Source organism: Perognathus longimembris, chromosome 2 (genome assembly GCF_023159225.1).
Source record: "Perognathus longimembris pacificus isolate PPM17 chromosome 2, ASM2315922v1, whole genome shotgun sequence".
Lineage (NCBI taxonomy): Eukaryota > Metazoa > Chordata > Mammalia > Rodentia > Heteromyidae > Perognathus > Perognathus longimembris.
The window spans coordinates 42860118-42878597 of NC_063162.1; the positions used below are offsets into that span (position 1 = coordinate 42860118).

At 36.6% G+C, this 18480-nt stretch overlaps 1 protein-coding gene across 1 annotated transcript in view; it reads right to left on the minus strand.

The window, feature by feature from the left end:
• The window catches only part of Ctnna3 (catenin alpha 3), a 1259651-nt gene that overhangs the window by 579184 nt on the left and 661987 nt on the right, over positions 1-18480 (minus strand). Inside the window, exons 8-9 of the mRNA XM_048338867.1 lie at positions 12400-12480; positions 5262-5414 (exon numbers count right to left, since the gene is read on the minus strand). Of these exons, the coding sequence (XP_048194824.1) occupies positions 5262-5414; positions 12400-12480 (234 nt within the window). The remainder of the gene's footprint in view (positions 1-5261; positions 5415-12399; positions 12481-18480) is intronic.

An 18480-nucleotide genomic window follows, 5' to 3' on the forward strand; every position in this document is an offset into this window, starting at 1 on the left:
AAAAAAAGACATTCCTGGGAAATAAATGCAGTAACTCCTTTATCTTCCTCTTGAGAAAAACAGAGTAAATTCAAGATGTATACTTAAAAAACACTTTTATTTTCTGCTGTTTATCTCTTAGGAAATTGAAAGTCTCTCAATTGAAAACACAATTTGGGTGAAACCTTAGACATTATCTTTGTCTCAACTTCATATTATAGATAAAGCAAACAAGGCCCCAAGAAGTATGTTAGATTAATGGTGGTGGTAAGTTCTTAGCTATTCTTTCCACTGAGGGTAGAGTCTCAGTTGTGTCACCCCCATGTCTGAAAGGCTATGCTATGGCATCAACCAACAGAATATGGTAGACAGGGCTTTCTGCCAACCTCTGGGCTCAATCCTAAAGGAGATGGTAGCTCCTAGTTCTTGTCCTTTGCTTGTTCTTATCAACTTGGCACCCCAAAATGATTCTGTGTGAAATAGAAGCTATGTCCTTCACATAAAGGCCATGCATTGATGTTGTATTCAAAACCACAACCTTTCCAGTTCACAGCTAAAAATGTGTGTGCATGTAACTGAGCTATTTCGCATATCCAACCAAGGCAAGCCTTCAGAATCATATGAGAAACCCTAAACGGGAATTGTCCATCTCTGCTTCCCAAAAAACCACAGATTAGTGAGATAATAGCAAACAATTGTTTTAAGCTATTAAGTTTAATAAAACTTTTTGCATTAGTAAAAGCTCCTTAGAACAGAAATTGACTTAGATCTAAGATTCAGAAGAATATGCGAGACCTAAATTTAGATATCACTCTTAACCTAGTATAATCTCTTTATAATGTGTTAAGGGAATGGAAGGATTTAAGTACTATCCATTCACAGTCTCCCAGTAGTTCATAATTCCTTTAGCTTTTATTCTTCAATATTCACATGGATAAGAGAACCTTTAAAATCCTTAAACACTTAAAACTGTTTCTTAAAATTTACGATAGTTTTGCTTTAAAAAATAGTGATCCCAAGTATTCCTTTTTTTTAATTTTTTTTCAAATTTTTTAATCAAACTGATGTACAGAGAGGTTACAGTTTCATACGTTAGGCATTGGATACATTTCTTGTACTGTTTGTTACCTTGTCCCTCATACCCCACTCCCTCCTACCCCTTTCCCTCCCCCCCCCCCCCCGGAGGTGTTCAGTTCACTTACACCAGTTTTGCAAGTATTGCTTTTGTAGTTGTTTCCCTTTTTTTTACCCCATGTCTCTCAAATTTGGTATTCCCTTTCAATTTCCTGCATCCAATACAAGTATACACGGTTTCCAGTATACTCAGATAAGATTACAGAGATAGTGCAGGTACAACCACAGGAAGGTGATACAAGAACATCATCAATAATAGAAGCTACATATACACATGGGACGTTGAAATTAGTTACAACTGTGATATAACAATTGTTTCCATAACATGGAGTTCATTTCACTTAGCATCATCTTATGTGTTCATAAGGATATAGCTATTGGGCCTTGTGATGCTCTGCTATGACTTGCCTAAACCTGTACTAATTATTCCCAATAAGGGAGACCATAGAGTCCATGTTTCTTTGGGTCTGGCTCACTTCACTTAGTATAACTTTTTCCAAGTCCTTCCATTTCTTTACAAATGGGACAATGTCATTCTTTCTGATAGAGGCATAAAATTCCATTGTGTATATGTACCACATTTTCCTGATCCATTCATCTACTGAGGGGCATCTGGGTTGGTTCCAGATTCTAGCTATGACAAATTGTGCTGCAATGAACATTGTTGTGCTGGTGGCATTACTATGATTTTGTTTGTGGTCTTTTGGATAGATACCCAAAAGTGGGGATGCTGAGTCATAGGGGAGTTCTATATTTAGCCTTCTGAGGAATCTCCATACTGCTTGCCAGAGTGGCTGAACCAGTTTACATTCCCACCAACAATGAAGTAGGGTTCCCTTTTGGCCACATCCCCTCCAACAATTGTTATTGTTAGTTTTCTTGATATATGACATTCTTACTGGGGTGAGATGGAATCTCAATGTTGTTTTGATTTGCATTTCTTTTATGGCCAGTGATGTAGAGCATTTTTTCATATGTCTCTTGGCCATTCTCATTTCCTCATCAGAGAAGTCTCTTTGTAAGTCTTTAGCCCACTTGATGAGGGGGCTATTGGTTCTTTGTGGTTTTGTTTTGGAAGAAGGTAATTTTTTTAGTTCTGCATATATTTTAGAGATGAGGCCTTTGTCTGTTGAATGTCCGGTAAAGATCTTCTCCCAGTCTGTGGGCTTTCTGTTTATCTTGCGAGCTACGTCCTTTGCTGTGCAGAAGCTCTGCAGTTTGATGCAGTCCCATTTGTCCAACCTTTCTTTGATTTGTAGCCTTTCTGGGTCTTTGTTAAGGAAGTTCCGTCCTGCGCCAAGGAGCCCAAGTGTTTCTCCTACTCCTTCCTTACCTTAACCAAAGAAGTGAAAGACCTCTTTGATGAGTACTTTAAAAGCTTGAAAAATGAAATTAAGTCAGAACTAAGGAAATGGAAAAACCTCCCATGCTCCTGGATTGGGAGGATTAATATAATCAAAATGGCAATATTGCCAAAGGCTATCTACAAATTCAATGCAATACCCATTAATATCCCAACACCATTTTTTAATGAAATAGAGGAAGCAATCCAGAAATTCATATGGAACAATAAAAGACCTAGAATAGCAAAAACAATCCTAGGCAGAAAGAACAGTGCTGGAGAAATTACAATACCCAACTTCAAGCTGTATTATAAAGCTATAGTAACAAAAACAGCTTGGTATTGGCACCGGAACAGGCCTGAAGACCAATGGAACAGAATTGAAGACCCAGAAATGAACCCACAGAACTACGCCTACTTAATCTTTGATAAAGGAGCTAAAACAATAGTATGGAAGAAAGATAGCCTCTTTAACAAGTGGTGCTGGCAAAACTGGTTCAACACATGCAACAAACTAAAACTAGATCCTTATATATCACCCTGCACCAAAATCAATTCCAAATGGATTAAAGACCTTGAGATCCCAAGTATTTCTTAAGACAATATCTCGGTAATATATCATGAAAGAAAATGTTCCTTAGGTAAACTTACATGAGAAAACTCTGAACTAAATTAAAATTTCAAATAGCCTTTAATTCAGTATCTACAAAAGGAGTTAGAACATTTTTCTTATTAGAGCTGTTTAACCAAGGTGCCCTTTTCAATGAGCATTTGCTAACATTTCTGCTTCTTAGAAAGGCTAAAACTGAGAAACAGAAAAATAAAGATACAACTTTATCAGCAGAAACCAAAGTTTAGTTTTAAATCCCTGCACAAAGTGTGTGATTTCTTTCTAAAATTTCATGTAACTCCACCTTAAAGAATATAGTTTTAGACAAAGCCTTGACAATTTTCAGGAACTATGATAACTAGGTACCCTTTATTAACTGTTCATGTTGCTCTATCCCATTATAGTCTATGTTCTAGTGTAGGTTTACTTTTTAAAGCTTTGATACAGAAGCATCTGAAAGAATAAACTAAAACTAGACAATCAATTGCTGAATTAATTCATTAAAATTTATAATTCTGGAACCAGCACCTAAACTGGTTTAGGTTTTGTACCTTTCTTTTTTATAACAAACCCATTGGTATCTTACTTGCTGTAGTGTGCAGAATTCTGCAGGTATTCAGAGGCGATTTCCAAGTTGGGGATTAAGCAGTTTTAAGGCTTAAATGATCTTAGTAATTATGTATCATTCTCTTTCTCTTATTTTTATTACATTTTGGAGGCTAGAATCTTGCAAGGATACAGTACAAATGATAGATGCATTACACATTTCCTTCCCAATGCTTTTACATTGATGATGTTCAGAAAATCCTCTATGTTGTTAGATTAAGTGTGGGTCTAACTCAGGTAGGTGGTGATTATTTCTCCTACTTGCATCTCATAAGCAATTTAGGGCACAAGACATATATTTTACTTCAGAGTTCACAACTGGTGTGGCAGTTCAAACATTTAATATGTGTAAGTCATGGGAACTAAAAATCCAAATAGACACTAGACATAGAAACTGGTAGAGTCATGTTAATGAGTAACAATTAAATATCACCTCTGGTATGCATCTCTTGTATAAATGGCATTTCCCTATTTCTTGTCACTGGTCCCTGTCTGTATTTTCATCTTACTTGTACAAGAAATTCTTCCCTTCTGGTTTCCTGTTATACCACAGCTGTGGTATAAATTTCATATGTCATAGCTTCCATGGTCTGCCTCTGGAGAGACCTCCCAGCACTTCCTGAGTTGTTCACCAATATGTCATCTTGCTTCCCAATCAATCTTTCTTCTAGTGTCTGTATCTTTTTTTCCTCTTGGTTAATGATAGGATTTGAACTCAGAACTCAATTGAAAGCTTGGTAGGCTAGCCCTCTGTGCCTCTAACCCTCATGTATCCAGTTTTGTAAGGGAATTATAGTTTATATTTTCATAGTCTCTTTCTGAATTCACAATCCTACTTAATTATTCATGGATCCCTTTGTCTCAATATATCCTACATTCATATTCTATAGTTATATTACATAGTTGAATAGATCTGAAACGCTGAAGACATGGCAAAAAACAATAGCATTGACAGAATATTTGATACTTCTAAGTTGAAATGGGAAGAAAATATTTGTATAAAATGGAGTATCTGATAAACATATGTGCACTGGCCAGCGTGCTAAAATCAAATACAGTGACAACAGGGAAGGGAAACAGCAAAGGACAGACAAAGAACAAAGGGCAAACCAATGCAGTGATACTCACAAAACAACAGGTTAGAAATTAACTGTACAACTTGGGGGGCAAAAATTGGGGAGGAGGGAAGATGAGAGGAAATAAGGGATAACAAGTTTGACAAGAAATGTACTCATTACCTTATGTATGTAACTGCAACCCCACTATACATCACCTTAAGAATAAAATTAAATATAAAAAATGAAATATATGTATTTAGCTGGTTCTTTCCTATGGCTCTGGTACAATACACACTTAGAAATCAAAACAGCAGTGAGCATTGTTTCATAGCTGTTTCTGAATACATTGTTTCTGTTTCCAGTCAGTGTAGGATATTTCATGCTGATACAAACACCTTCCTGGTGCCTAGGCCCACCTCTGCCACATTTGTAATACATTTTCAAAAGTTTTATCTGAGTACAGTTCACTGTCAATGGGAAAGGAAGGCCCATTTTCATGGATTTAGAGTGGTTGTGATTTTAGCATGCTTACCTCCACAAGCCTGCTGGTGTGCTCATGAAATATTGCAGCATATTCTTTTATTTCCTTCTCCCGGCCATTCTTAGCAGCTTCGATGAGAACCAAAAGTGGGACTGTTGTATCCAAGAAAGAGTCTGACACATGATCTATAATAGCCTTGCGGAGCTGAGGAGAAATAAAAAAAATTCAACCTTTTTTCCCAATGAAAGAGTCATGTTATATTCCATTCTTACAATTTTAGAGGTTGCAGATTTTATTTTATACATTCATACTGGAATGTATAAAATCAAGAATTTATAAAATGTATAAAATCATATTAAACTGTGTGTGAAGGTCATTTACTGAAGTAAGAAAAATATCTAGGGAAAAATTATCCATCAACACTTTTCTTGCTCCTCAAAGTCTTAAGTTTTCTTCCTATTGCTCTTAGACCTTAAGTCAAATTGTAAGTCATAAAACTACTTTTTCCTCAAAGAAACTGCACTACTAAAATGTTTATGTAGATGTACAAATAACATAGTATTCTCATATTTTCTTAATTACAAAATTATGAAATATTTTCCACCTTATTAGAAGAACTGATGATAAATTTTGATTAGCTAAATTCATGGTAATTAAGCTAAGTTAGATCACAAATTGTGGCAGATAATAACAGATTAATAGAGCAAGAAGAAGAATAAATGAATTTGATATCCAATTTTCTCCATTGGCTTTAATTGTTCTTGCCCTCACACCTCAAATGATTAAACAACTATAACATTCTGTTACAATTAGTTCTTTTAAATTAGATTACATGTTAGCTTATAAATGACAACCAGATAATTACTCTACTCAGCAGATATTTTCTGAGCTTTAAAACCACATTGGAAAATTAATTCATTGTGTTTATATGATAGTAGGTCCTTAAGGATCAGAATATCCTGAAATGTTTCATTAATACTATCAATGGCTGTGAGTGGCTCAGAGGTTTCAGGATCACTCCCCTCATTTAGCTTAATAACCTCTATGCAACAAAACATAGAAAATCTCAAATAGGAAAATTGTCATTTATCTTCTGTGAAAATTATATTTTAGGGTATTTTATGCCAAAATACAGCTCAGTGTTTGATTAGTGAGAATTACTAGGAATACACTTTCAGAGTGGAATGATTGAGATGCATTTTTTTAAGAAGCACAGTATTTTATGATAATTATAGAAAACAAATAGGAAAACAAATCCATAACAATTACAGGCTTCTAAGAAAAATAAAAGTGCCTCTGCCCAAGGGGTAAATCATGTTCTGAAGATGTGTAAAATTTCTGCCCCCAACAATATCACGAATGCTGCAGGAAGCTTGGGGAGGAAAGATCCTGTTTAGCATGCAGAAAAGAGAATCTCTAATTGCAACAAATTAATATTTACTGAACACTTGGTAGGACAGAGTATAGGGTGCTAAGAGGTTACTAGCAAGGGGAAGACCTTAAGTGAATGAACAATGTGTTTGTTGTTTATGGGAAGTGGATCTATAAAGTCAAGCATGAGATTTTAGTTTTGGATTGGTTCTGAGAAGCATATGTCATGTAAATTTCAGAGATGTAAAGAAAAAAGCAGCAGGAATCTCAGAGAGAGACAACTTTCAATGACCAGACCTCCCTCATACTTTTATTTTTGTATTATTATTACCTTTATGTAGTATATAAAGCAGTTGCCATTTAACAAAACAGCTTATGAATGCAATATATCTTGATCAATGTTCCATCTATCCTTTTTATTTGTAACTTCGACATGAGGGACATATTGGGAAGGCACTGTGGTTCATTCATAAAGAATCAATGCCCTAGGGCTAATTTCAGAGAAGACCATGCAGGAACCATGTAGGGGAGACACACAGTGAGGAGACATCTATGAATGAAATCCTAAGAAACATTACTATTTATGAGAATTGGGTAAAGGCAAGAGTAGGACCTAGAGAGAGATGGAAGATAATGGCCAAAAACAAAAAGAACAAGGGAGAGATGGGAGGTAGAAGGATGGAAGGGGTGACATTGGTCAATGTCGGGACCTGAAGGATCCCTTTTCCCCTATCTCCCGGGGAAATGCCTGAACCCCAGAAATTATGAGAGAGCACTCGGCCTTATCTTCCAACAGCAGAATGCAAAGGCATACCATCATGGGTTACACTAAGTTGAGGAAAGGTTGCCGATGCCTCCCCTCCCCCCGGTCCCCTCACGTTTCAGGAGTGGCAGCAGAAGAAGACATCAGGGAGAGGCCTGGATGTTTGAATGGGTCTCAAAGGATTTAATTGGGAGGGGGTTTATATAGCGGTAATGGCGGGAAAAGAGGGGGACTGGCCAAAGGGCCACTCATGGGCTAAAGACCATGTCTATCAGGTGATGTCATGAAACGTCCTTTGTGGGCTGGACAACCCCTATCATGGTGGCACGCATGTGTTTGCCTCCCCCAGGGGTGGGGTCTTCTCTTCCAGTTGAGGCCAGAAGGTGGAAGTGGCTATCTTTAACACTGTCCCAGGGCTGGGGGAAGGGCAGTGTCTCGGGAGCTCTTGTCGCCCTTCCCCCATTAAGGTCAAAACTGAGTCCCCAACAGGTCAAGATGCATTAGACTCATAGACTGACATATCCAGTTGAAACCCCTTTATAAAACTACTTAAATTAAAAGTTCAAAACGAAGCAAGTAGAAGCAATTACCAAGACCTAAAAGGCAAATTTTCAAATAAATCTATGTCATTACTCTTCAAATATATTTACCCTACCAAAACTTCTCAGTACTCAAAACACAATTGACAAATCTTTTTTTTATAAAAATTTAAGGAAGTGAAAGTACGGATCAAGTGGCAGAGTGCCAGCCTGGAACTGAAAAAGCCAAGCAAGAGTGCTAAGGCCTCGAATTCAAGCCCCAGTACCAGTACACACACGTGCACACACACAAAGAAAATTTAAGTGTTCTCTGGATGTTCCCTATTCTCTTATTGAAACACACACACACACATAAATATATACACATATACATATATTCACAGACAGAAAATATATGTAATGTATATATGTACATATGTACAAATGTGTGTAAATACATATATATTACATATGTGTATACACACATATATGCCATCATGTCTTGTTTTTCCTTTATTATAATGTTTAATATTTATCACCTCTACTAGATTATGTGGGATCATGCATTTACATCCTGCCTTTCCATCATGCAAGATGTTTATTAAAATGCCTTTCTTTTGGTAGAAAAGAAAGGAAATCAAGTACCCAAAACAGCAGATTTTACAAGTCTGCAAGTAGATGTTATAATTATGTTTGGTAGATGGGCTTTTGCATATAAATTTTTGCTCTGATCCTCAATGATACCTAAGAAGTCGGGTTATTTTCTTGTGGTCATCCAATAACACAGAGTGATTTTTCACTAATGCAAAAATCTAGTCTCCACTGTAAAATGTGCATCCTTTTTGTCTCATGACAGGAGTTAATTAGTAGAAATTAGCAACTTGTCTTAGGCACAAGTGAAACCTGTATGAGGTCATAAGCAGTCATCAGGTAGAGAATATTTCTCCACTAAAAGCATCTGAACCCATGCAATGAACCAATGCATGCACAACATTCTGCTTACTCCCTGTCTGACTTGCTGATCCCTGAATTCCCAAGACCTTTTATGCTCATACCTTCATACCTTATGGTTATGGATTCCATCAGTGGCTTTTTGTGTCTTATACATGATCTTCCAGACCTGTCTCTCATTATCTTCAGAAGGGAAGATATCCCATACTTTTCTGTGTTTTCCTGTCTCTGGATCTTCTCTAAGACTCTGTGAGATTTCCAACCCAAGAACAAATGCACATTGAAAGTTCTAGAGATTCCACAGAGTGGGAAGCACCACCCTTGGGCTATGGGGATAGGCGTCACTGGATAAAGGCCCTACTTGCCATCCATTGGTCAGACAAGTTGAGGGCTAGCAGAAGATAAAAGCTCTTTAACTTTCATAGCATTCACCATATCCTTTTCCTCTCTGACTTATTTTGTATGGTTCCCTTACACTAATTTTTTTGAATCATACCCCAATAAACTAACTAAAGTCAAGTCCTGTAGTAAGACTCTGTATTCACAAAGGTGAACCCAATATAAAACACACACCATACCCTTGTGTTAAATGTCTGGTCATGTACCAATTACCAGACTTCTGTCCATACATAAATTAATCTGTGCTGATCACACTGCTTGGCATATCACTGCCATGGCCTATGCTGCAATGATGCTGAAAGCAGTATTATTGTAGGATGAGGTATGCAGATAAGAACAAGATACAGAGATAACAATGTTAGGCAAAGACATTTTATCATATAACCTACTCCTGTGAGAGTTATTTTTGTTACTCTGTACAGTCATCTACGCATATAATATTTTCATAGCTTCTACCTTATTTATTTCCAGACAGTTTTCCTGTCCAATGGACATAACACATTCCTTTCACTTAGTGACATATAAAATAAAAGAATTTTAACAATGAATCTAATATGCCCATGCAAACACACAAGCCACAATGAGTGATAAAATCTGAAGTTATAGGAGAGCCACCAGGAGAGGCATATATTTTCGATAAAAATTGGTTTGCAGCCAGGCATGAACAATGTCAGAACAAAACAAAACCAATGGGGCTTTCCATCTTTTCTCACTACAGTTTAATAAAAGGTTTTGAGACATCAATTTTTCTATTTCCCACTGATATCAGAAGTTTGGGATCTCAAATAAAATAATATGTTTTTCTACAATTGAAACTCAAAAGTGAAAGACCTTTGTGAAAACTACAAGAAAGTCCCACCATGATCACCAAATAAGCAAACAGAAGAAATAAGCTTGTGATGGGAAGAGGAATTGAGACTTGAAAAAAAAAAATCATCATCCTTAGGGAACTGGAAAAACATACATTTACACCTATTAATGCCAATTCAATTTTCAGCCAAAGATCAAAGAAAGAAAGAAAGAGAGAGAGAGAGAGAGAGAGGGAGGGAGGGAGGGAGGGAGGGAGGGAGGGAGGGAGGGAGGGAGGGAGGGAGGGAAGGAGGAAGGAAGGAAGGGAAAGAAAGAAAGAAAGAAAGAAAGAAAGAAAGAAAGAAAGAAAGAAAGAAAGAAAGAAAGAAAGAAAGAAAGAAAGAAAGAAAGAAAGAAAGAAAGAAAGGAAGGAAGGAAGGAAGAAAGAAAGAAAGAAAGAAAGAAAGAAAGGAAGAAAGAAAGGAAGGAAGGAAGAAAGGAAGGAAGGAAGGAAGGAAGGAAGGAAGGAAGGAAGGAAGGAAGGAAGGAAGGGGAAGGAAGGAAGAAAGAGGAAGAAAGAAAGGAGAGGAAAGGAGATGTTGGCCCATGAAAGCATTAGAATATAGGAGTTCTCTACAAAATTATAACAACTCCTATGAGAAAAGTATTAGTACTCTCTAATGCTATTTCTCTATCTCACTGGTGGCAGTAATATGGAAACACAAGTATGATTACAACAATATACAGGACACCTGGTTAAATTTGAATTTCAGATAAACACCATTTTTTAGCAGAAATATGTCCATGAAATATTTGGAACATAATTACATTGAAGCATATTTGTTGCTAATCTGAAATTCAAATTTAACTGGGCATATTGTGCTTTTATTTTTCTAAATCTAGTAGTTCAATATGCAAGGAATTTTTTCTCTTGACTTTTTTAAAAAAAATAATAAATCCAAAAGCTTTGGGGGTATGTTGATTAGTTCTTTATATGTAACTTTGTTGACAGCAATATAGATAAAAGAGACAGGGCAAGTGGGATGGGGGATAGCATTGTAATAAAGAGAGAAGAAAGCTCTGAAGGGTGGAGTTTCTTAGTTCCAGTGAAGGTTTTGAGTTGATGACCCTTCCTCCTTAAGCAAGTCACCTCACCATACTGGCCTGCTTTCTCTCTGCTTCTAAAACACATTGTGCCAATAAGATCCTTTCATCTTTTAAATTCTGGGATTCTAAGTGCTGACCGTAGACATAGACATAGAACTCACATTAAGGCCATAAAGTTGAGAAACTGGAATTCTCACTGAATTAAAAATTGTATTTTTATACAGCTAATATTAATGATCTGAGAATCCTCATTTATTCCTCTTCTAAATCTGCTTCTGAATTAAAATGATTCCCTAGCAATTTCACTAAATCTTCTCCTTTAAAGTACGGTAATATATTGCCTTAAGAGCTCTTGGTGAAAAATCTTTGTGTCCCTATTTTATGAGCTAATGGTGGCCAAGCTAATATGTGAGAAAAGTTTTGGCTAAAAACAGTGGGAAGGAATGGAAATCAGAGGTCTTTGAGATTGGCTGAAGCTTCCTATTTCTTGAAAAATAAACTGTACCATAATATTAGGCATTTAAAAATTTTAGTGAAATCATTTCTGTACTTCATTCTTGATAAACCAAGGTATAAAAGTTGCTTTAACATAAACAGAAAATAATTTATGAAAGAGCTTTAAAATAATCAAAGTAACAAATTGGACTCTTAGTTATGCATTGTTTGCTAGAAGCATTTGGATAATAAACTCAGTTCTAAGTATAAGAGTTTGAACATGGGGCTTGCTCACTCGGTTGGTACTCTATCACTTGTGCCACATCTCCAGTCTAGCTTTTTGGCTTCTTATTTTAGAAATGGAGTCCCACTGACTTTTGTACCTGTACTAGCTTTGAACTCCAATCCACTGGGATCTCAGACTTCTGAGTGGTTAGAATTTCAGCATGAGCCACTAGCACATAGCTAAACAGAGTTGCTCAAGTCATAAAAATCAACTTGACAATATTCCCTAAAATCTTAGTATGCACCACACCACACAGATGTGAATTTATTTAATCATCAAAGCACTACTGTATAGTATTAATGCTATTTCATACATTCATAGAAGCCTAAAGAGATGGACTCTAGGCCTGACATCTCACATCAGGTTAGGACAGAGCCAGAATATGACATTGAGACACACATTATTTCTTCTATGTTTTATGTTTGTCCAAAACATGGTATATGAATGAAAAAAATAGATACTATTGTTTACTAGTCAAAATTAATTTTAAAGGAACAAAAGCAAGAATTAAGTATTTCAGCAATAACCAAAGCTTCCTTTTCCGTGTTTATTTCTCTCTCCCCAGCTCACCTGTCTGCGAAGGTCTCTGGTCTTTTGGCACATATTGTCTATAGCGACATTCAGAGTATTGCTCCTTTCCTTTTTTCCAGTCTGTGAAGGAGAAAGAAAAATGACATAAGCAATGGTACCAAATTACTCTTTATCACTTTGCAATTTGCTTTCTAAATTTCCTGAAAATAACAGCTTGAAAATTCAAGAATAGTTTGCAAAACTGCTATGATATTTCATATGATTCATGAGCATTTCACTTAAGAAGTGGGATGGTGATTAAAGCTCACATTATTTTCTTCTTTAAGCTTCTGCAATATTTCTGATACAGAGTTTGGTTGTATTCATTGTGGCAGGAGGCAGAGCGTTATCTCCATGAAACTCTGATCTTCATTCTTAACAAGTCAACTTCTTAAACGCTAAGCATGCAATTAGCTTAAAAGCATTAGGTGCCCAATTTGTCAACTTCTGTGGGAGTTTCTGAAGCCATTTTTGCGGTATATTGTGTAAGTTATGCAGAGCCATATTGGAGTTTTGCTAAACACTAAATAAAATATGCAGTGCAAATTCATACAATTTACGAAAGTTGACCACACTTTTAAGCTGACAACATTCCAAGAACAAATTGTTTTTAGTAAGAAATGAAAGCTGTTTTTTGGCTCTTTAAGATAATTTGTGCAACACCTTTTTATCCTTTGAGTAGAAGGGTTCTCTCTGTTATATCTTTAACCTAGTTCTTTTGGCTACTAATCACATAGAGAGTCACCTTCATCAATATTTTTTTCATATTATTGTTTTGTGGGAGACAAATGGATTGAATCTAATCATACTTTTTCAGTGATATCTCACATAAAAGAGATAGAAAAAATCAGTATGTAATTCACATCTAGGAAAATTGCTGCTCTTACATTAATATACTAAAAAGGGCCCTAGAGGGGAAAAAAAAAGACCTTGAAAATCAGGAAGCCAAGTTTCAGCCACTGGAAAAAAGGGAGTTTACAACACAAACTGCTCACAAAGAGAAATTGGGGAAAACCTGGACTTGTAGGAAGCATCTAACGCTCTCCTCAATGACTAAACTCATGCATAAATCCATGTTTAGATGAAAAGACTTTTTAACAACATGTTCAAACCCAGGATTCTGTCCTAACTACCTCTTCAGTCATTCCTCCTGCTCCCTCTTCACAAGCACTATCATGTACAATAGAAATATCCCTATGCTTCTCTTTTATTTGTCCTCATTCTTACATAAAAGATACCTTTGGCTTTAGAGAGGATCTCCAAAATACCTTTGAAACCCTCACTATTCCTCAACCATTTCCACAAAGAATTCCACCAAGAATGACCCTATTCAAAAGTAAACTCTTACCTACCTCTCCTCATTCCAGTTGCATTCCCCAGTTACAGACTCTATTTCCATGCTTTTTACAATCATTCCAGTCCCATTAGAAGGTTGATATTCTATATCAAGTACATCATTTTAAATATATTTTTAAAATTTTATATTTTTATTACTTATATAAGACTTATTGACTGGAGTTGCTAAATCAACAACTTTACTCAAGACACAACAAAGTTTAATCAGGAGCCTAGTACATGATACCAAGGTATAGTATTAATATCTGAAGAAAAGTTTAGCATTAGCCTTCAAAGCACAGCTAAAGTCCTCTATTAACTAGGGTTGTTGGCTGCCACTAAATAAATTATAGATAGATTTTGTCAGTCGCACTGTTACTAATATTGAATCTGTAAAGAATGGCTATCATTTGAGATCATCCTATAAACTGCAAGGTGTCTAGCATTCATGAACCCATGTCTAAAAATCTCCCATAACAATTCTGAGGCACTAGGGCAACTCAATGTTAGCATCACACATTTCCAGCCATGTTCTACAGGGAACCATGGTAGAGACTCTCTAAGTCTTTTTAACGTATATGTGAACATGACCTAGACTATATCTAGGGAGAAGAGAGGCTAGGAAAGGAGAGTGAGGACAGGAGACAGTACTGTTGGGTCACTTAACTGAGCACAAATAAAGTTCTAGATAACAGACAACAGAACAATAATTGCAATGTAGCCACATGAAATCTGTGGCCACATTCACACTTCCTTCCCACTCATCTCCACACCATCAATACAGAATGTGAAGGGTTAATCCAGGGCCTGCATAAAGCAATGGCTTAAAAAGACACACAGTGGGCTGAGAGACAGTTTCTAATTTTATCTGAAGAGACTAACTAGCTTAGCCCTTAGTCTCCAGTTTCATGCATCATTACCTACCTCTTACATCTCTTTCTACTTCATAAAAGCCCAGATTACCAAAGGAAAAGGAAAAGGAAAAGAAAAAGAAAGGAAAGGAGTACAAAGAGATACCCTACACCTCTTTGAATCCACCCCCTCACAATCACAGGAATAATAGGAGAGCATCCTGTAGTGTTGGCTGTAAAAACTCATGAGCTTCTATTATGTGATTCACTTGAACACCTAAAAGATGACAGCCATCTCAGACCTAGCAGCAGAAGCATGCAAAACTTTAATAAAGGATGACAAAAAGTGACTTGGTGAGAGGACCTCAATATAAAGATGACTTCCTAATTTCTACCTGGAGCTTCACCTTGGTGTAAAGGGTTTTATTGGGTCAAAGATACTTTTTTTCTCTAGGTAATAATGAACAGCCTTTACCATTACAGGAAGTGTATAATGCTTCCTTCTTTTCCTTCCTTTCCTCTCCTACCATGCCCCACCCCTACCCCAGCTTCTTTTTCATCTCCAGCTTTTTATTTGATGGCACTTGCTCTATTTATCCAGATTTATTTGGCTTCGTTTGAGCCATTTTATGCCTCTTTATTCCTTTTGTGTGACATAAAAATAAATAAAGCAAGGAGAAATAGTCCTAGCCTGTTTAAAAACCCTCATTCCTTCTGTTTTTGAAGCCGTAACAAATCATCAAGCAATGAACTAGAACTGAAGGAGAATTCTACATCATGAGGTAAGGGATAGAGGGCAAAATATTAAGACAATCACAGGTACCAGTCAGAACCTGCCAATGTCCCAAGAGCTTAGAAATAAGATCTTTCTCTAAGTAGCAAAATAAAGTCATCCCAGCACTACTGAGGGAAAAGGGATGGATCTTGGGGAATGTAAGGGAAAAGGGCATTAAGAAAATCCGGAAGGCATGGGCTACCACTGGACAGGGGAAGCAGTCACATTATTATCAATAAATACATGGCTGAGAAGTAAAGACTTCAAAAGAACAGGCTGCTCATAGCCTTCTTCAATGAAATTGTGGCTCATGTCTATAATCTCCAACTACTCAGGAGGCTAAGATCTGAGAACTGATGTTCAAAGCCAGCCCTGGCAGACAAATCTGTGAGACTCTTATTTCCAATTAACCAGCAAAAATCCAGAACTGTAGGTGGTTCTGGGTTATTCCCCTGGCTCAGGTAGTGTAGTGTCTGCTGTGAATGAAAAAGCAAAGAAAGAGCATGAAATCTCAGTCCTCAACGTCAAATCACACTACCATGACCACCCTCAATTATTATTTCATATATTATTATTATATTGCACATATAAATACTGCCCCAACATGATGTGAGCTTGTGCCTGCATAATCTTAGTGACAGGTATTTTTGTCACTTCTATCTCTTCATTGCTTCTATATAACTAACCCTCCAGGTGCTTACTCTCTGTAAAAACAGAACGAAGTCTGGTTATGTTCCTTCTTTGCCTAAAAACCCTTCACTCTATCCTTATCACTGATGAAGGTAGAAACAAACCCTTGATTAAAGTGACTCTACTTTTAAGCCATTAATGATACATTTTAATGGGTCTTTTGTGTTCTATATATGATCATCCCAATGGAAGAATTCTGCTTCTAATAAGCCATTTTTTTCTGCTTGCTTTCTACTTTTCTAATTATGGACAGCTTTCAAGCTGTAACTCAATTACTAAATTTTACATAATGTTAATCTCCTGTGTTGGAATTCATCACTTTTCCAAGATATTTTCTCCTACTTCTTATAATCCCCTTGTAATACTTGCATTAATAAGTAGTCCATTATAGTCAATACATTTTCATTATCTATTTGATGACAGACACTACATAAGAATCAGTGATTCTATTAGACTTAGTGTTGTCTTTTGAAGCACACATAACTAGTGATAGAAATAGGCACAGAACACAGAGCTTAACAGATGTTATCTAGTGTGACACACAGATTGATGAGATTAGCACTCTCAGGGAGGACAAGGGAACCATTCCTATCAATGTTACAATGTTGTACCAAAGGATGCAAGGCAGGTAAAGATAAGCTAAGACCATTCTGGGGAACAGAGGTCATATAAGCAAAGGTCCTTAAAGAGTATTTGGTAACTAATTTAAAATGAGCTGGGGAGGTCTGATCCTGGAGGCCCTTGCCACATGGAGAAATGAGATTCGACCCCCCAGACAACTGGAAATCATGAGATTTAATTGAGTGAACAATACAGTCAGACAGTATGAAATGAGCTGGCGTTGGCGTGTAGATTCAAGGAGATTAAGGGCACAATCAGGCAGAAGAATTAAATAGTCACAGCAATATCCCACAAGAGAAATGAGAAGTGTTCCAAGTAATGCAAGGGCAAATTGATATAGAGGCACATGACAGACTCTAGTGCTGTGCATGAGTACTAGGTAGGATGGTGGCTGGCAGGTGTTGACAGATGTGAGGAAGAGAATGATCTAGGCAGATGTCCAGGTTTCCAGCAGTGATGACTGACTGACTGGATAATATTGCTGTGAGCTAAAATCATGAAGAACCAGGTCAACTCAAGATTGATCATTTCAGTTTTGAAATTGTTGAAGGACCTGTAGAAAATTCACATTCATTTTGTCCTATTGTTGATTGCTGACTCCATCTTTCTCCCTCTTGCTCTCTTGCTTTCTTGCTCTTGCTCTTTATCACACACATACACTCTCACTGTATTATCTTCTTGCACACATGTCTTCCTTATAGCATCAAGCACAACACTTTAGAACATGGCAAAGAGTTATTTTGGGGATAATAGAGAAATGGATGAATGTACAAGACTTTGACACATCCATCTAGGCCTTAATTTCCAAACCTATAGAATTTGTTTTTGTTATTATAAACATTTTTATCATTACTGTAAAGTTGGTGTACAGAGGATTACAGGTTACATAACTCAGTTCTTGAGTACATTACTTTTTTAACAGTGTCACTCTTACCTCTCATTTCCTACCAGATTTTGCTCTTCTGGTCCCCCTCCCCCGCAAGTTGTATCGTTCATTTTCAACATAGTGTCTAGTGAGTACCACTGCTGCATTTGTTCACCTTTGTCCCACTATTTCTGTGCATTCTTTTTCTTCCCCAAACAGATATATTGGCATGCAAGGTACAGAACTCAAAATCAGTGACAAAGGGCAAAAATAAAGCAAAAGAACAAAAATTCTTCTTATTTCCATTTGTTGCAGTTCATTTCAATAAATACCATTTGATATGATCTTATGTACATAGCTAGTGAGCCTTTGTGATCATCTCCTAAGAATATCCTATAAAAGTTTGTTTCCAAATTATTCCTATATCCCTTTTATGAAAGGGTCACATTTTCTGGGAGGGAAAGAAGATGTGTTGCTTTATTGCACAAATTCTTGCCTTCACAGTCATTGAAAATGTGTTGAAATGCTTAAGATATAAGGTAAAAAATTATACAACTGGAGAAACCTGAAAAAGGAAGACCACTCTGCTCACCCCAGAAAGCTTCAAGTACGGAGGCATCAGGATTAAAGAAAAAGATAATGTACCAAATTCATAATCAAATGAACCTGTGTAGAGGGGCTCTGTGTAGAATTTAAACAGCAGGAAAATATTTTTGTTGTGTTGTTGTTGTTTTTTATGTGCATGCCATTTTACTCCAGGTTTTAAAATGAAACATTTTCCTTTTAGTGTAAAATCTTTATTTCATGATAAACTTGAAATATGATGCCCTTAAACTTAGTTCTTCTTTCTAGAAGTGGCTTTAAAAAATATTTTATGCTTAACAAATGGCAGAGGAGCAGATTTCAGTTCACAGTTTTTCCAGTATGAGAGATATACAAATAGA